This window comes from Lampetra fluviatilis, unplaced genomic scaffold, assembly GCF_964198595.1.
Source record: "Lampetra fluviatilis unplaced genomic scaffold, kcLamFluv1.1 SCAFFOLD_631, whole genome shotgun sequence".
Classification (NCBI taxonomy): domain Eukaryota; kingdom Metazoa; phylum Chordata; class Hyperoartia; order Petromyzontiformes; family Petromyzontidae; genus Lampetra; species Lampetra fluviatilis.
In genome coordinates this window covers 30001-49269 of record NW_027620679.1, presented here as the reverse complement: position 1 = coordinate 49269, position 19269 = coordinate 30001, and the positions used below count along the sequence as shown (strand labels likewise).

The 19269-nt window shown below is 61.5% G+C and overlaps 1 protein-coding gene across 1 annotated transcript; it reads right to left on the bottom strand.

Moving 5' to 3' along the window:
• Nucleotides 1-2989: 2989 nt before the first annotated feature.
• On the bottom strand, nt 2990-18379 carry FAF2 (Fas associated factor family member 2; the record flags this gene model as incomplete). The annotated part of the gene is made up of 5 exons (XM_078884785.1): nt 18301-18379; nt 9828-10293; nt 7274-7342; nt 4682-4831; nt 2990-3066 (listed from the first exon to the last, which is right to left on the bottom strand). Coding segments are annotated over exons 2-5 (428 nt in total), but the record flags the coding sequence as incomplete, so codon positions are not given.
• Between the last annotated feature and the right edge of the window lie 890 nt (nt 18380-19269).

The window sequence follows — 19269 nt, the reverse complement described above, 5'->3', positions numbered from 1 at the left end:
GTCTAGGGGGTGTGTCTAGGGGGTGTGTCTAGGGGGTGTGTCTAGGGGGTGTGTCTAGGGGGTGTATCTAGGGGGTGTATCTAGGGGGTGTGTCTAGGGGGTGTATCTAGGGGGTGTATCTAGGGGGTGTATCTAGGGGGTGTATCTAGGGGGTGTGTCTAGGGGGTGTGTCTAGGGGGTGTATCTAGGGGGTGTATCTAGGGGGTGTATCTAGGGGGTGTGTCTAGGGGGTGTGTCTAGGGGGTGTGTCTAGGGGGTGTGTCTAGGGGGTGTGTCTAGGGGGTGTGTCTAGGGGGTGTGTCTAGGGGGTGTATCTAGGGGGTGTATCTAGGGGGTGTATCTAGGGGGTGTATCTAGGGGGTGTATCTAGGGGGTGTATCTAGGGGGTGTGTCTAGGGGGTGTGTCTAGGGGGTGTGTCTAGGGGGTGTATCTAGGGGGTGTATCTAGGGGGTGTGTCTAGGGGGTGTATCTAGGGGGTGTATCTAGGGGGTGTGTCTAGGGGGTGTGTCTAGGGGGTGTGTCTAGGGGGTGTATCTAGGGGGTGTATCTAGGGGGTGTATCTAGGGGGTGTGTCTAGGGGGTGTGTCTAGGGGGTGTGTCTAGGGGGTGTGTCTAGGGGGTGTGTCTAGGGGGTGTGTCTAGGGGGTGTGTCTAGGGGGTGTGTCTAGGGGGTGTGTCTAGGGGGTGTATCTAGGGGGTGTATCTAGGGGGTGTGTCTAGGGGGTGTATCTAGGGGGTGTATCTAGGGGGTGTATCTAGGGGGTAGTGTCTAGGGGGTGTATCTAGGGGGTAGTGTCTAGGGGGTGTGTCTAGGGGGTGTGTCTAGGGGGTGTGTCTAGGGGGTGTGTCTAGGGGGTGTGTCTAGGGGGTGTGTCTAGGGGGTGTGTCTAGGGGGTGTGTCTAGGGGGTGTGTCTAGGGGGTGTATCTAGGGGGTAGTATCTAGGGGGTGTGTCTAGGGGGTGTATCTAGGGGGTGTATCTAGGGGGTGTATCTAGGGGGTAGTGTCTAGGGGGTGTATCTAGGGGGTAGTGTCTAGGGGGTGTGTCTAGGGGGTGTGTCTAGGGGGTGTATCTAGGGGGTGTATCTAGGGGGTGTATCTAGGGGGTGTGTCTAGGGGGTGTGTCTAGGGGGTGTGTCTAGGGGGTGTATCTAGGGGGTGTATCTAGGGGGTGTGTCTAGGGGGTGTGTCTAGGGGGTGTATCTAGGGGGTGTGTCTAGGGGGTGTATCTAGGGGGTGTATCTAGGGGGTGTGTCTAGGGGGTGTATCTAGGGGGTGTATCTAGGGGGTGTATCTAGGGGGTAGTGTCTAGGGGGTGTATCTAGGGGGTAGTGTCTAGGGGGTGTGTCTAGGGGGTGTGTCTAGGGGGTGTGTCTAGGGGGTGTGTCTAGGGGGTGTGTCTAGGGGGTGTGTCTAGGGGGTGTGTCTAGGGGGTGTGTCTAGGGGGTGTATCTAGGGGGTAGTATCTAGGGGGTGTGTCTAGGGGGTGTATCTAGGGGGTGTATCTAGGGGGTGTATCTAGGGGGTAGTGTCTAGGGGGTGTATCTAGGGGGTAGTGTCTAGGGGGTGTGTCTAGGGGGTGTGTCTAGGGGGTGTGTCTAGGGGGTGTGTCTAGGGGGTGTGTCTAGGGGGTGTGTCTAGGGGGTGTGTCTAGGGGGTGTATCTAGGGGGTAGTGTCTAGGGGGTGTATCTAGGGGGTAGTGTCTAGGGGGTGTGTCTAGGGGGTGTGTCTAGGGGGTGTGTCTAGGGGGTGTGTCTAGGGGGTGTGTCTAGGGGGTGTATCTAGGGGGTGTGTCTAGGGGGTGTGTCTAGGGGGTGTATCTAGGGGGTGTGTCTAGGGGGTGTGTCTAGGGGGTGTATCTAGGGGGTGTGTCTAGGGGGTGTATCTAGGGGGTGTGTCTAGGGGGTGTGTCTAGGGGGTGTATCTAGGGGGTGTGTCTAGGGGGTAGTGTCTAGGGGGTGTGTCTAGGGGGTGTGTCTAGGGGGTGTGTCTAGGGGGTGTGTCTAGGGGGTGTGTCTAGGGGGTGTATCTAGGGGGTGTGTCTAGGGGGTGTATCTAGGGGGTGTATCTAGGGGGTGTATCTAGGGGGTGTATCTAGGGGGTGTATCTAGGGGGTGTATCTAGGGGGTGTATCTAGGGGGTGTATCTAGGGGGTGTATCTAGGGGGTGTATCTAGGGGGTGTGTCTAGGGGGTGTATCTAGGGGGTGTATCTAGGGGGTGTGTCTAGGGGGTGTATCTAGGGGGTGTATCTAGGGGGTGTATCTAGGGGGTGTATCTAGGGGGTGTATCTAGGGGGTGTATCTAGGGGGTGTATCTAGGGGGTGTGTCTAGGGGGTGTATCTAGGGGGTGTATCTAGGGGGTGTATCTAGGGGGTAGTGTGTCTAGGGGGTGTATCTAGGGGGTGTATCTAGGGGGTGTATCTAGGGGGTGTGTCTAGGGGGTGTGTCTAGGGGGTGTATCTAGGGGGTGTATCTAGGGGGTGTGTCTAGGGGGTGTGTCTAGGGGGTGTGTCTAGGGGGTGTATCTAGGGGGTGTGTCTAGGGGGTAGTGTGTCTAGGGGGTGTGTCTAGGGGGTGTATCTAGGGGGTGTATCTAGGGGGTGTGTCTAGGGGGTGTGTCTAGGGGGTGTATCTAGGGGGTGTATCTAGGGGGTGTGTCTAGGGGGTGTGTCTAGGGGGTGTGTCTAGGGGGTGTATCTAGGGGGTGTGTCTAGGGGGTGTGTCTAGGGGGTGTGTCTAGGGGGTGTATCTAGGGGGTGTATCTAGGGGGTGTATCTAGGGGGTGTATCTAGGGGGTGTGTCTAGGGGGTGTGTCTAGGGGGTGTATCTAGGGGGTGTGTCTAGGGGGTGTGTCTAGGGGGTGTGTCTAGGGGGTGTATCTAGGGGGTGTATCTAGGGGGTGTATCTAGGGGGTGTATCTAGGGGGTGTGTCTAGGGGGTGTATCTAGGGGGTGTATCTAGGGGGTAGTGTGTCTAGGGGGTGGTACCTGCACAGGTCCATCACGGTGTGGTAGGTGAGACGCAGCGGCAGCATCAGCAGGTAGCAGCCCCAGCCCACAAACCCCTGGGGGGGGGGGGAGGGGGGGGGGGAGGGGGGGAAGGAGAGAGGGGGGGGTAGAGGGGGGGGAGGGGAGAGAGGGGGGGGGAGGGGGGGGAGGGGGGGGACAGAGGGGGGGGGGTGGGGGGGGGCAGGAGAGAGGGGGGGGGTAGAGGGGGGGGAGGGGAGAGAGGGGGGGGGGAGGGGGGGGAGGGGGGGGACAGAGGGGGGGGGGTGGGGGGGGGCAGGAGAGAGGGGGGATAGAGGGGGGGGGAAGAGGGGGGGAGAGGGGGGGGGTAGAGGGGGGGGAGGGGAGAGAGGGGGGGGGGAGGGGGGGAGAGGGGGGGGAGAGAGGGGGGGGGAGGGGGGGGAAGGAGAGAGGGGGGATAGAGGGGGGGGGAAGAGGGGGGGAGAGGGGGGGGGTAGAGGGGGGGGAGGGGAGAGAGGGGGGGGGGGAGGGGGGGAGAGGGGGGGGAGAGAGGGGGGGGAGGGGGGGGAAGGAGAGAGGGGGGATAGAGGGGGGGGGAAGAGGGGGGGAGAGGGGGGGGGGTAGAGGGGGGGGAGGGGAGAGAGGGGGGGGGGAGGGGGGGAGAGGGGGGGGGAGAGAGGGGGGGGAGGGGGGGGAAGGAGAGAGGGGGGATAGAGGGGGGGGGAAGAGGGGGGGAGAGGGGGGGGGGGTAGAGGGGGGGGAGGGGAGAGAGGGGGGGGGGAGGGGGGGAGAGGGGGGGGAGAGAGGGGGGGGAGGGGGGGGAAGGAGAGAGGGGGGATAGAGGGGGGGGGAAGAGGGGGGGAGAGGGGGGGGGTAGAGGGGGGGGAGGGGAGAGAGGGGGGGTAGAGGGGGGGGGGAGAGGGGGGGGGAGAGAGGGGGGGGGAGGGGGGGGAAGGAGAGAGGGGGGGTAGAGGGGGGGGGTGGGGGGGGTGGGGACAAGGGGGGGGGATAGAGGGGGGGGGATAGGGGGGGAGAGAGGGGGGGGGTGGAGAGGGGGGGTAGAGGGGGGGTGGGGGTAGAGACAAGGGGGGGGGGGTTGAGGGGAGGGGGGATAGGGGGGGAGAGGGGGGGGGATGAAGGACAGAGGGGGAGACAAAATTTCCGGGTTGATTGTGCTCTGTGTGTGTGTGTACGTACGTGTGTGTGTACGTGTGTGTGTGTGAGTGTGTGTGAGTGTGTATGTATCTGTGTGTATGTATCTGTGTGTATGTATCTGTGTGTACGTGTGTGTGTGTGTACGTGTGTGTGTGTGAGTGTGTGTGTACGTGTGTGTACATGTACGTGTGTATGTATCTGTGTGTATGTGTGTGTGTACGTACCCTGGGGCTGCTGGGACGCACCACGTAGCTGTAGACCCGGGGGTCGGCTGGCTGTGTGTATGTGTGTGTATCTGTGTGTGTGTGTACGTGTGTGTACATGTACGTGTGTGTGTGTGTGTGTATCTGTGTGTATCTGTGTGTATGTATGTATCTGTGTGTATGTATCTGTGTGTATCTGTGTGTACGTACCCTGGGGCTGCTGGGACGCACCACGTAGCTGTAGACCCGGGGGTCGGCTGGGTGTGTGTATGTGTGTGTATCTGTGTGTGTGTGTACGTGTGTGTACATGTACGTGTGTGTGTGTGTATCTGTGTGTATGTGTGTGTGTACGTACCCTGGGGGTGCTGGGACGCACCACGTAGCTGTAGACCCGGGGGTCGGCTGGCTGCGTCTGGGGGGTTGGCGGGGGGCGTGGGGGAGGGGCTGGCGGGTCGAACACGCGGGGGACCCCCTCCTGCTCGTTCAGGCGGTCCTGCACAGCCGCCTGGTCACACACACACACACACAGACACACACACAGACACACACACACAGACACACACAGATACATACACACACACAGACACACACACACAGACACACACAGATACATACACACACACAGACACACACACACACACAGACACACACACACACACAGACACACACAGATACATACATACACACAGACACACACACAGACACACACACACACACAGACACACACACACACAGATACATACATACACACAGACACACACACACAGACACACACACACACACAGACACACACACAGACACACACAGATACATACATACACACAGACACACACACACACAGATACATACATATACACACACAGAGATACATATACATACATACATATACATACATACACAGATACATACATATATACACACACACACACAGATACATACATATATACATACACACACACAGATACATACACACATATACATACACACAGACACACACACACACACAGACACACACACACACACAGACACAGACACACACACAGACACACACACACACACACAGACACACACACACACAGACACACACACAGAGGGGATGGGTGGCCAGCACCACACCCGCCGGCCACCTGTGTCTCTCCCGAGTGGCGATGTTCACTACGACATCAACACCATCACCACCATCACCACCACCATCAACACCATCAACACCATCACCACCACCATCACCACCACCATCACTACCACCACCACCACCATCAACCCCACCACCATCAACACCACCACCATCAACACCATCAACACCATCACCACCACCATCACCACCACCATCACTACCACCACCACCATCAACACCACCATCACTACCACCACCACCACCACCATCAACACCACCATCAACACCACCACCATCAACACCACCACCACCATCAACACCATCAACACCACCACCATCACCACCACCACCACCACCACCATCACCACCACCATCACCACCACCATCACTACCACCACCACCACCATCACCACCACCATCACCACCATCATCATCAACACCACCACCATCACCACCACCACCACCACCACCATCACCACCACCATCACTACCACCATCATCAACACCATCACCACCATCAACACCACCACCACCATCACCACCACCATCACCACCACCACCACCACCACCATCACTACCACCACCACCACCACCATCAACACCACCACCACCATCACCACCACCATCACCACCACCACCATCACCACCACCATCACTACCACCATCATCAACACCATCACCACCATCAACACCACCACCAACAACACCATCAACACCATCAACACCACCATCACCACCACCATCACCATCATCATCACCAACACCACCACCACCACCATCAACACCATCACCACCAACACCAACATCACCATCAACACCAACACCACCATCAACACCAACACCACCATCAACACCACCACCATCACCACCACCATCAACACCACCATCACCACCACCATCACTACCACCACCACCACCACCACCATCACTACCACCACCACCACCATCACTACCACCACCACCATCAACACCACCACCATCAACACCACCACCACCATCACCACCATCAACAACACCACCATCACCACCACCATCACCACCATCAACAACACCACCATCACCAGCACCACCACCACCATCAACACCATCACCACCACCATCACCACCACCATCACTACCATCACCACCACCATCACCACCACCATCACCACCACCACCACCACCATCACCACCACCACCACCATCACCACCACCATCACCACCACCATCACCACCACCATCACCACCACCATCAACACCATCAACACCATCACCACCACCATCACCACCACCACCACCACCAACACCACCACCACCACCACCATCACCACCATCACCACCACCATCACCACCACCATCACCACCACCACCATCAACACCATCACCACCACCATCACCACCACCATCAACACCATCAACACCATCAAAACCACCACCATCACCACCACCATCACCACCACCATCAACACCATCACCACCACCATCACCACCACCATCACTACCACCACCACCACCATCAACACCACCACCATCAACACCATCAACACCATCACCACCACCATCACCACCACCATCACTACCACCATCACTACCACCACCACCATCAACACCACCATCACTACCACCATCAACACCACCATCAACACCACCACCATCAACACCACCACCACCATCAACACCATCAACACCACCATCAACACCACCATCACTACCACCATCACTACCACCACCACCACCAACACCACCATCACTACCACCATCATCAACACCATCACCACCAACACCAACACCATCAACACCACCACCACCACCACGTGACTCATTTGAGTCTGAGTGGACCTAGGGGGTAGCCACCTCGATATTCCACTGATGCTGCTGCAGGGTCCTCCGGCACTGCTCCATTGACTCCATGCCAGTCAGGTCCTGAGAGACACACAGACACACACAGTCACACACACAGTCACACACACAGTCACACACACAGTCACACACAGTCACACACACACAGTCACACACACAGACACACACAGTCACACACAGACACAGAGACACACAGTCACACACACAGTCACACACACAGACACACACACAGACACACACACAGACACACACACAGACACACACAGACGGACACACAGTCACGCACACAGTCACACACACACACAGACACACACACACACAGTCACACACACACACAGTCACACACACACAGTCACACACACACAGACACACACACACAGTCACACACAGACACACAGTCACACACACACACACACAGACACACACACACACAGTCACACACAGACACACACACACAGACACACACACAGACACACAGTCACACACACAGTCACACACACACACACACAGTCACACACACACACAGTCACACACACACACAGACACACACACACACACACACAGACACACACACACACACAGTCACACACACACACACAGTCACACACACACACAGTCACACACACACACAGTCACACACACACAGACACACACACACAGTCACACACAGACACACAGACACACACAGACACACACACACACACAGTCACACACACAGTCACACACACACACAGACAGTCACACACACACAGACAGTCACACACACACACAGTCACACACACACAGTCACACACACACAGACACACACACACACAGTCACACACAGACACACAGTCACACACACACACACACAGACACACACACACACAGTCACACACAGACACACACACACAGACACACACACAGACACACAGTCACACACACAGTCACACACACACACACACAGTCACACACACACACAGTCACACACACACACAGACACACACACACACACAGACACACACACAGTCACACACACAGTCACACACACACACAGTCACACACACACACAGTCACACACACACAGTCACACACACACAGACACACACACAGTCACACACAGACACACAGTCACACACACACACACAGACACACACAGACACACACACACACAGTCACACACACAGTCACACACACACACAGACAGTCACACACACACAGACAGTCACACACACACAGACACACACACACAGACACATACACACACAGTCACACACACACACACAGACACAGTCACACACACACACACAGACACACACACACAGATACACAGACACACACACAGACACACACACACAGTCACACACACACAGACACACACACAGTCACACACACACACACACAGTCACACACACACAGGCACACACACAGACACACACACAGACACACACACACAGTCACACACACACACAGTCACACACACACAGACACACACACACACAGACACACAGTCACACACACACACACAGACACACACACACAGATACAGACACACACAGTCACACACACAGACAGTCACACACACAGACACAGTCACACACACACACACACAGTCACACACACACAGTCACACACACACCACACATACACACACACACACAGTCACACACAGACACACACACAGACACACACAGTCAGACAGTCACACACACCACACACACACACAGTCACACAGACACACACAGACACACACACACACACACGCAAACGCGCACGCATATGCACACACGCACGGGCGCACACACACACACATGCAAGCCCACACAAAGATAAAGATCCCCCGTATAGCCTCAACAGACTGTAGGGGCAAGTGCTGTTAGCGAGTAGCACCTATGAAGGCTACCGGCACTGTGGCACACGAGGGGGTGGGGTGGCCAGCACCACGCCCGGCCGCCTTTGTATCCCCAGTGGCGATGTTTACACACCGTTACACCAGCTACTCATTCGAGGCTGAGTCGACCTAGGGGAGGCCCAGGATCGGTTCAGATAATCGTCACTGGTGTTGGCCGCGAGCGGGAATCGAACTCGGATCGCCAGGTTCGTAGCGCAGCGCAGCGCTAACCACTACACCCACCACTCCACCCCTACCACTCCACCCCTACCACTCTACCCCGACCACTCCACCCCTACTACCACTCCACCCCTACCACTCCACCCCCACCACTCTACCCCCACCACTCCACCCCTACCACTCCACCCCTACCACTCCACCCCTACCACTCCACCCCTACCACTCCACCCCTACCACTCCACCCCTACCACTCCACCCCACCACTCTACCCCCACCACTCCACCCCTACCACTCCACCCCTACCACTCCATCCCTACCACTCCACCCCTACCACTCCACCCCTACCACTCCACCCCTACCCCCCCCCCTACCACTCCACCCCCCCCCCCCCCCCCCCCCCCCCCCCCTCCCCCCCCCCCCCCCCCACCCCCCCCCCCCCCCCCCCCCCCCCCTACCACTCCACCCCTACCACTCCACCCCTACCACTCCACCCCTCACCTGGAACTGGATGAGTTTCTCCGTCTGTTCTGGAGAGAGAGCTCCATCAGCTCCATCAGCTCCACCCTCAGCTCCACCCTCACCTCCCCCCCCAGCCTCCTCCTCGCCCCCAGCGTGGTCGACCTCCTGCATCCTCCTCCGCCTACTCCACCTCCTCGTCAACTCCACCACCAACTTGTCGTCACCACCTCCACCACCTCCTGGTAGTCACCACCACCAACTCGTCCTGGTAGTCACCACCACCAACTCGTCACCACGACCACCACCACCACCACCAGCTGGTAGTCACCACCACCAACTCGTCCTGGTAGTCACCACCACCAACTCGTCACCACGACCACCACCTCCTGGTAGTCACCACCACCACCAACTCGTCCTGGTAGTCACCACCACCACCAACTCGTCCTGGTAGTCACCACCTCGTCACGCGGCTTCCTCCCTACGTCACGCCACCAGCCGTGCGTCGCTGTCGGAGACACGGGGAGAGACGCAGAGAGACACGGGGAGAGACGGTGAGACACGGTGAGACACGGTGAGAGACACAGAGACGCAGAGAGACACGGGGAGAGACACAGAGAGAGACACGGGGAGACACGGGGAGACACAGTGAGAGACACAGAGACGCAGAGAGATACGGGGAGAGACACAGGGAGAGACACGGGGAGACATGGTGAGAGACACGGGGAGAGACACGGGGAGAGACACAAAGAGAGACACGGTGAGAGAGAGACACGGGGAGACACAGAGAGAGACACGGGGAGAGACACAGAGAGAGAGACACAGGGAGAGACACGGGGAGACACGGGGAGACACGGTGAGACACGGTGAGAGACACAGAGACGTAGAGAGACACGGTGAGAGACACAGAGAGAGACACGGGGAGACATGGTGAGAGACACGGGGAGAGACACAGAGAGAGAGACACGGGGAGAGACACGGGGAGACACGGGGAGACACGGTGAGACACGGTGAGAGACACAGAGACGCAGAGAGACACGGTGAGAGACACAGAGAGAGACACGGGGAGACATGGTGAGAGACACGGGGAGAGACACAGAGAGAGAGACACGGGGAGAGACACGGGGAGACACGGTGAGACACGGTGAGAGACACAGAGACGCAGAGAGACACGGTGAGAGACACAGAGACGCAGAGAGACACGGTGAGAGACACAGAGAGAGACACGGGGAGACATGGTGAGAGACACGGGGAGAGACACAAAGAGAGACACGGTGAGAGAGAGACACGGGGAGACACAGAGAGAGACACGGGGAGAGACACAGAGAGAGAGACACGGTGAGAGAGAGACACGGGGAAAGAGAGACACGGGGAGAGACACGGGGAGAGACTGTGAGAGAGAGACACGGTGAGACACAGAGAGACACAGTGAGAGAGACACACAGAGACGCAGAGAGACACGGGGAGAGACACAGAGGGACATGGTGAGACACGGGGAGACACGGTGAGAGACACGGGGAGAGACGCAGAGAGACACAGAGAAAGACACAGAGAGACACGGGGAGACATGGTGAGAGACACGGGGAGAGACACAAAGAGAGACACGGTGAGAGAGAGACACGGGGAGACACAGAGAGAGACACGGGGAGAGACACAGAGAGAGACACGGGGAGACACGGGGAGACACGGTGAGACACGGTGAGACATGGTGAGAGACGCAGAGAGACACGGTGAGAGACACAGAGAGAGACACGGGGAGACATGGTGAGAGACACGGGGAGAGACACAGAGAGAGAGACACGGTGAGAGAGAGACACGGGGAGACACGGTGAGACACGGTGAGAGACACAGAGACGCAGAGAGAGACGGTGAGAGACACAGAGAGAGACACGGGGAGACATGGTGAGAGACACGGGGAGAGACACAAAGAGAGACACGGTGAGAGAGAGACACGGGGAGACACAGAGAGAGACACGGGGAGAGACACAGAGAGAGAGACACGGTGAGAGAGAGACACGGTGAGAGAGAGACACGGGGAGAGACACGGGGAGAGACTGTGAGAGAGAGACACGGTGAGACACAGAGAGACACGGTGAGAGAGACACACAGAGACGCAGAGAGACACGGGGAGAGACACAGAGGGACATGGTGAGACACGGGGAGACACGGTGAGAGACACGGGGAGAGACGCAGAGAGACGCGGTGAGAGACACAGAGAGAGAAACGGGGACGAGACACGGTGAGACACGGTGAGAGAGAGACACGGTGAGACACGGTGAAAGACACGGTGAGAGACACGGTGAGAGACACAGAGAGAGACACGGGGAGAGACACGGTGAGACACGGAGAGAGACACGGTGAGAGACACGGAGAGACACGGGGAGACACAGAGAGACACGGAGAGAGACATGGTGAGAGACACAGAGACACGGTGACAGGTACAGAGAGACACGGTGAGAGGCACGGAGAGACAGAGAGACACAGAGAGACACGGTGAGAGAGAGACACGGTGAGAGACACGGGGAGAGACACAGAGAGACACGGGGAGACGCAGAGAGACATGGGGAGAGACACGGGGAGAGACACGGAAAGACACGGTGAGAGACACAGAGACACGGTGAGAGAGAGACACGGGGAGAGACACGGGGAGAGACACGGTGAGAGACACGGTGAGACACGGAGAGAGACACGGTGAGACATGGTGAGAGAGAGACACGATGAGAGACACGGTGAGAGACACAGAGAGACACGGAGAGACGCAGAGAGACACGGGGAGAGACACGGGGAGAGACACGGGGAGAGACACGGGGAGAGACACGGGGAGAGACACGGGGAGAGACACGGAGAGAGACACGGGGAGAGACACGGGGAGAGACACGGGGAGAGACACGGGGAGAGACACGGAGAGAGACACGGGGAGAGACACGGGGAGAGACACGGGGAGAGACACGGGGAGAGACACAGAGAGAGACACGGGGAGAGACACGGGGAGAGACACGGAGAGAGACACGGAGAGAGACACGGGGAGAGACACGGGGAGAGACACGGAGAGAGACACGGGGAGAGACACGGAGAGAGACACGGGGAGAGACACGGGGAGAGACACGGAGAGAGACACGGGGAGAGACACGGAGAGAGACACGGGGAGAGACACGGGGAGAGACACGGAGAGAGACACGGGGAGAGACACGGAGAGAGACACGGGGAGAGACACAGAGAGACACGGGGAGAGACACGGGGAGAGACACGGAGAGAGACACGGGGAGAGACACGGGGAGAGACACGGAGAGAGACACGGGGAGAGACACGGAGAGAGACACGGGGAGAGACACGGGGAGAGACACGGGGAGAGACACGGGGAGAGACACGGGGAGAGATACGGGGAGAGAGACGCAGAGAGACACGGGGAGAGACACGGGGAGAGACACGGAGAGAGACAAGGGGAGAGACGCAGAGAGACATGGGGAGAGACACAGAGAGACACGGTGAGAGACGCAGAGAGACACGGAGAGACACGGGGAGACACGGAGAGAGACACGGAGAGAGACACGGGGAGAGACACGGGGAGAGACAAGGGGAGAGACACAGAGAGACACGGAGAGAGACACGGGGAGAGACGCAGAGAGACATGGGGAGAGACACGGAGAGAGACACGGGGAGAGACACAGAGAGACACGGTGAGAGACGCAGAGAGACACGGGGAGACACAGAGAGACACGGCGAGAGAGACACGGTGAGAGACACAGAGAGACACGGTGAGAGACGCAGAGAGACACGGGGAGAGACACAGAGAGACACGGTGAGAGACGCAGAGAGACACGGGGAGACACAGAGAGACACGGCGAGAGAGACACGGTGAGAGACACGGTGAGAGACACAGAGAGACACGGGGAGAGAGACACGGGGAGAGACACGGTGAGAGACACAGAGAGACACGGGGAGAGAGACACGGGGAGAGACACGGTGAGAGACACAGAGAGACACGGGGAGAGAGACACGGGGAGAGACACGGGGAGAGACCTCACACCCCCCTCACCACACCCTCACCACCCCATCCCCCTCCCCACCACCCCTCACCCCCTCACCACCCCCTCACCCCCGTGTCTCCTCACCACCCCCCTCACCACTCCCCTCACCCCCCCTCACCACCCCCCTCACCCCCCTCGTGTCTCCTCACCACCCCCCTCACCCCCCTCACCACCCCCCTCACCCCCCTCGTGTCTCCTCACCCCCCTCCCGTGTCTCCTCACCACCCCCCTCACCCCCCTCACCACCCCCCTCACCCCCCTCACCACCCCCCTCACCACCTCCCTCACCACCCCCTCACCACCCCCTCACCCCCCCCCATGTCTCCTCACCACCCCCCTCACCACCCCCTCACCCCCCCCGTGTCTCCTCACCACCCCCCTCACCCCCCCCGTGTCTCCTCACTACCCCCCTCACCACCTCCCTCACCACCCCCCCCGTGTCTCCTCACCACCCCCCTCACCACCCCCGCCCCCCGTGTCCCCTCACCACCCCCCTCACCCCCCCCAATGTCTCCTCACCACCCCCCTCACCACCCCCCCCCCCCGTGTCCCCTCACCACCCCCCTCACCCCCCCCCCAATGTCTCCTCACCACCCCCCCCCCGTGTCTCCTCACCACCCCCTCACCACCTCCCTCACCACCCCCCTCACCCCCTCACCACCCCCTCACCCCCGTGTCTCCTCACCACCCCCCTCACCACCCTCACCACCCCCTCACCACCCCCCTCACCCCCCTCACCACCCCCTCACCCCAGTGTCTCCTCACCCCCCTCACCACCCCCCTCACCACCCCCCTCACCACCCCCCTCACCACCCCCTCACCCCCGTGTCTCCTCACCTCCCCCCTCACCCCCCTCACCACCCCCCCTCACCCCTCACCACCCCCCTCACCACCCCCCTCACCCCCCTCGTGTCTCCTCACCCCCCTCCCGTGTCTCCTCACCACCCCCCTCACCCCCCTCACCCCCTCACCACCCCCCTCACCCCCGTGTCTCCTCACCCACCCCCCCTCACCCCCCTCACCACCCCCCTCACCCCCCTCGTGTCTCCTCACCACCCCCCTCACCCCCCTCACCACCCCCCTCACCACCCCCCTCACCCCCCTCGTGTCTCCTCACCCCCCCTCCCGTGTCTCCTCACCACCCCCCTCACCACCCCCCTCACCCCCTCACCACCCCCTCACCCCCGTGTCTCCTCACCACCCCCCTCACCCCCCTCACCACCCCCCTCACCCCCCTCACCACCCCCCCTCACCCCCCTCGTGTCTCCTCACCACCCCCCTCACCCCCCCTCACCACCCCCCTCACCACCCCCCTCACCCCCCCTCGTGTCTCCTCACCCCCCTCCCGTGTCTCCTCACCCCCCTCCCGTGTCTCCTCACCACCCCCCTCACCCCCCTCACCACCCCCCTCACCCCCCTCACCACCCCCTCACCCCCGTGTCTCCTCACCACCCCCCTCACCACCCCCCTCACCCCCTCACCCCCCTCGTGTCTCCTCACCCCCCTCCCGTGTCTCCTCACCACCCCCCCCTCACCCCCCTCACCCCCTCACCACCCCCCTCACCCCCGTGTCTCCTCACCACCCCCCCTCACCCCCCTCACACCACCCCCCCACCCCCCTCACCCCCCTCACCACCCCCCTCACCCCCCTCACCCCCGTGTCTCCTCACCACCCCCCTCGCCCCCCTCGCCCCCCTCACCACCCCCGTGTCCCCTCACCCCCCTCACCACCCCCCTCGCCCCCCTCAACCCCCCTCACCACCCCCTCACCCCGTGTCTCCTCACCACCCCCCTCACCCCCCTCACACCCCTCACTACCCCCGTGTCCCCTCACTACCCCCGTGTCCCCTCACCACCCCGCTCACCCCCCTCACCACCCCCCTCACCCCCTCACCACCCCCTCACCCCCGTGTCTCCTCACCACCCCCTCACCCCCCTCACCACCCCCCTCACCACCCCCTCACCCCCGTGTCTCCTCACCACCCCCTCACCCCCCTCACCACCCCCTCACCACCCCCCTCACCACCCCCTCACCCCCCGTGTCTCCTCACCACCCCCTCACCCCCCTCACCACCCCCTCACCCCCTCACCCCCCTCACCACCCCCGTGTCTCCTCACCACCCCCTCACCCCCCTCACCACCCCCCTCACCACCCCCTCACCCCCGTGTCTCCTCACCACCCCCTCACCCCCCTCACCACCCCCCTCACCACCCCCGTGTCTCCTCACCACCCCCTCACCCCCCTCACCACCCCCCTCACCCCCGTGTCTCCTCACCACCCCCTCACCCCCCTCACCACCCCCCTCACCACCCCCTCACCCCGTGTCTCCTCACCACCCCCCTCACCCCCCTCACACCCCTCACTACCCCCGTGTCCCCTCACCACCCCGCTCACCCCCCTCACCCCCTCACCACCCCCTCACCCCCGTGTCTCCTCACCACCCCCTCACCCCCCTCACCACCCCCTCACCACCCCCCTCACCACCCCCTCACCCCCGTGTCTCCTCACCACCCCCTCACCCCCCTCACCACCCCCTCACCCCCCTCACCCCCCTCACCACCCCCGTGTCTCCTCACCACCCCCTCACCCCCTCACCACCCCCTCACCCCCCTCACCCCCCTCACCACCCCCGTGTCTCCTCACCACCCCCTCACCCCCCTCACCACCCCCCTCACCACCCCCTCACCCCCGTGTCTCCTCACCACCCCCTCACCCCCCTCACCACCCCCTCACCACCCCCTCACCACCCCCTCACCCCCGTCTCTCCTCACCACCCCATCACCCCCCTCACCACCCCCTCACCACCCCCCTCACCACCCCTCACCCCCGTGTCTCCTCACCACCCCCTCACCCCCCTCACCACCCCCTCACCCCCCTCACCCCCCTCACCACCCCCGTGTCTCCTCACCACCCCCTCACCCCCCTCACCACCCCCCTCACCACCCCCTCACCCCCGTGTCTCCTCACCACCCCCCTCACCCCCCTCACCACCCCCTCACCACCCCCGTGTCTCCTCACCACCCCCTCACCCCCCTCACCACCCCCCTCACCCCCGTGTCTCCTCACCACCCCCTCACCCCCCTCACCACCCCCCTCACCACCCCCTCACCCGTGTCTCCTCACCACCCCCCTCACCCCCCTCACACCCCTCACTACCCCCGTGTCCCCTCACCACCCCGCTCACCCCCCTCACCCCCTCACCACCCCCTCACCCCCGTGTCTCCTCACCACCCCCTCACCCCCCTCACCACCCCCCTCACCACCCCCTCACCCCCGTGTCTCCTCACCACCCCCTCACCCCCCTCACCCCCCTCACCACCCCCTCACCACCCCCTCACCCCCGTGTCTCCTCACCACCCCCTCACCACCCCCTCACCCCCCTCACCACCCCCTCACCACCCCGTGTCTCCTCACCACCCCCTCACCCCCCTCACCACCCCCCTCACCACCCCTCACCCCCGTGTCTCCTCACCACCCCCTCACCCCCCTCACCACCCCCTCACCACCCCCGTGTCTCCTCACCACCCCCTCACCCCCCTCACCACCCCCTCACCCCCGTGTCTCCTCACCACCCCCTCACCCCCCTCACCACCCCCTCACCACCCCTCACCCCCGTGTCTCCTCACCACCCCCTCACCCCCCTCACCACCCCCTCACCCCCGTGTCTCCTCACCACCCCCTCACCCCCCTCACCACCCCCTCACCCCCGTGTCTCCTCACCACCCCCTCACCCCCCTCACCACCCCGTGTCTCCTCACCACCCCCTCACCCCCCTCACCACCCCCCTCACACCCCCTGACCCCCGTGTCTCCTCACCACCCCCTCACCACCCCCTCACCCCCGTGTCTCCTCACCACCCCCTCACCCCCCTCACCCCCCTCACCACCCCCTCACCCCCCTCACCACCCCCCTCACCACCCCCTCACCCCCGTGTCTCCTCACCACCCCCTCACCCCCCTCACCACCCCCTCACCCCCGTGTCTCCTCACCACCCCCTCACCCCCCTCACCACCCCCTCACCCCCCTCACCACCCCCTCACCCCCGTGTCTCCTCACCACCCCCTCACCCCCCTCACCACCCCCGTGTCTCCTCACCACCCCCTCACCCCCCTCACCACCCCCCTCACCACCCCCTGACCCCCGTGTCTCCTCACCACCCCCTCACCACCCCCTCACCCCCGTGTCTCCTCACCACCCCCTCACCCCCCTCACCCCCCTCACCACCCCCTCACCCCCGTGTCTCCTCACCACCCCCTCACCCCCCTCACCACCCCCTCACCCCCGTGTCTCCTCACCACCCCCTCACCCCCGTGTCTCCTCACCACCCTCACCAACCCCTCACCCCCCTCACCACCCCCTCACCCCCGTGTCTCCTCACCACCTCCTCACCCCCGTGTCTCCTCACCCCCCTCACCCCCCTCACCCCCCTCACCCCCGTGTCTCCTCACCACTCGTCCCAACTCGCCATCGCCGCCTCCCTCCTCACCTCTCCAACTCCTCACCCGCCGTGTGAATCGATTCCTGCCCCGACGATTCACAGCGCACACTCCAACGACGATTCTCGATTCCTCGATTAACGTTGTGGTGGTGCTCTTCCCCCCCCCACCCTACAGCCTTTCTCCCCGGTGGTTATTTCGATTCCAAAGTCGATTTCGATTCGATTCGCACAACCATTGTTAAGAGAACGGCTGTGAATCGATTCTTGACTTTGTAATAAGGTCGAGAGAATCGATCCATGATGGTGGGAGTCAAGACGCTGGGAATTCGATTCTTGAAGTGACGTCACGACGGCTGGGTGAGGGAGGACGTGACGTAGCGATAGCCGGGAAGAAGTGACGTCACGAATAAGGTGGAGAACCGGATGTGACGTTTCACACAAGAGAGGGGGAAGTGACGTCGTCAACGGTGTTGGGGGGGGTTGAAAGACACATGACGTCACGCAACGTGGAAGAATAAATTACGTCACGAGGAGGCGTACATGATGTGACGTAAAATGCGAGGAAAGAAATACATGACGTCACTAAATGTTGGCAGGGGGACGTGATTCCTTCTAAAGGGACGTTACATGACGTCATTGTTGTTGTAACGTTTTCAACGTATCACCACCACCACCTCCACCACCTCCACCACCACCACCTCCACCACCACCACCACCTCCACCACCTCCACCACCTCCACCACCACCACCTCTACCACCACCTCCACCACCACCACCACCTCCACCACCACCACCTCCACCACCACCACCTCTACCACCACCACCACCTCTACCACCACCACCTCCACCACCACCACCATCTCTACCTCCACCACCTCTACCACCACCACCTCTACCACCACCTCCACCACCACCACCTCCACCACCACCACCACCTCTACCACCACCTCCACCACCACCACCACCACCACCTCCACCACCACCACCTCTACCACCACCTCCACCACCTCTACCACC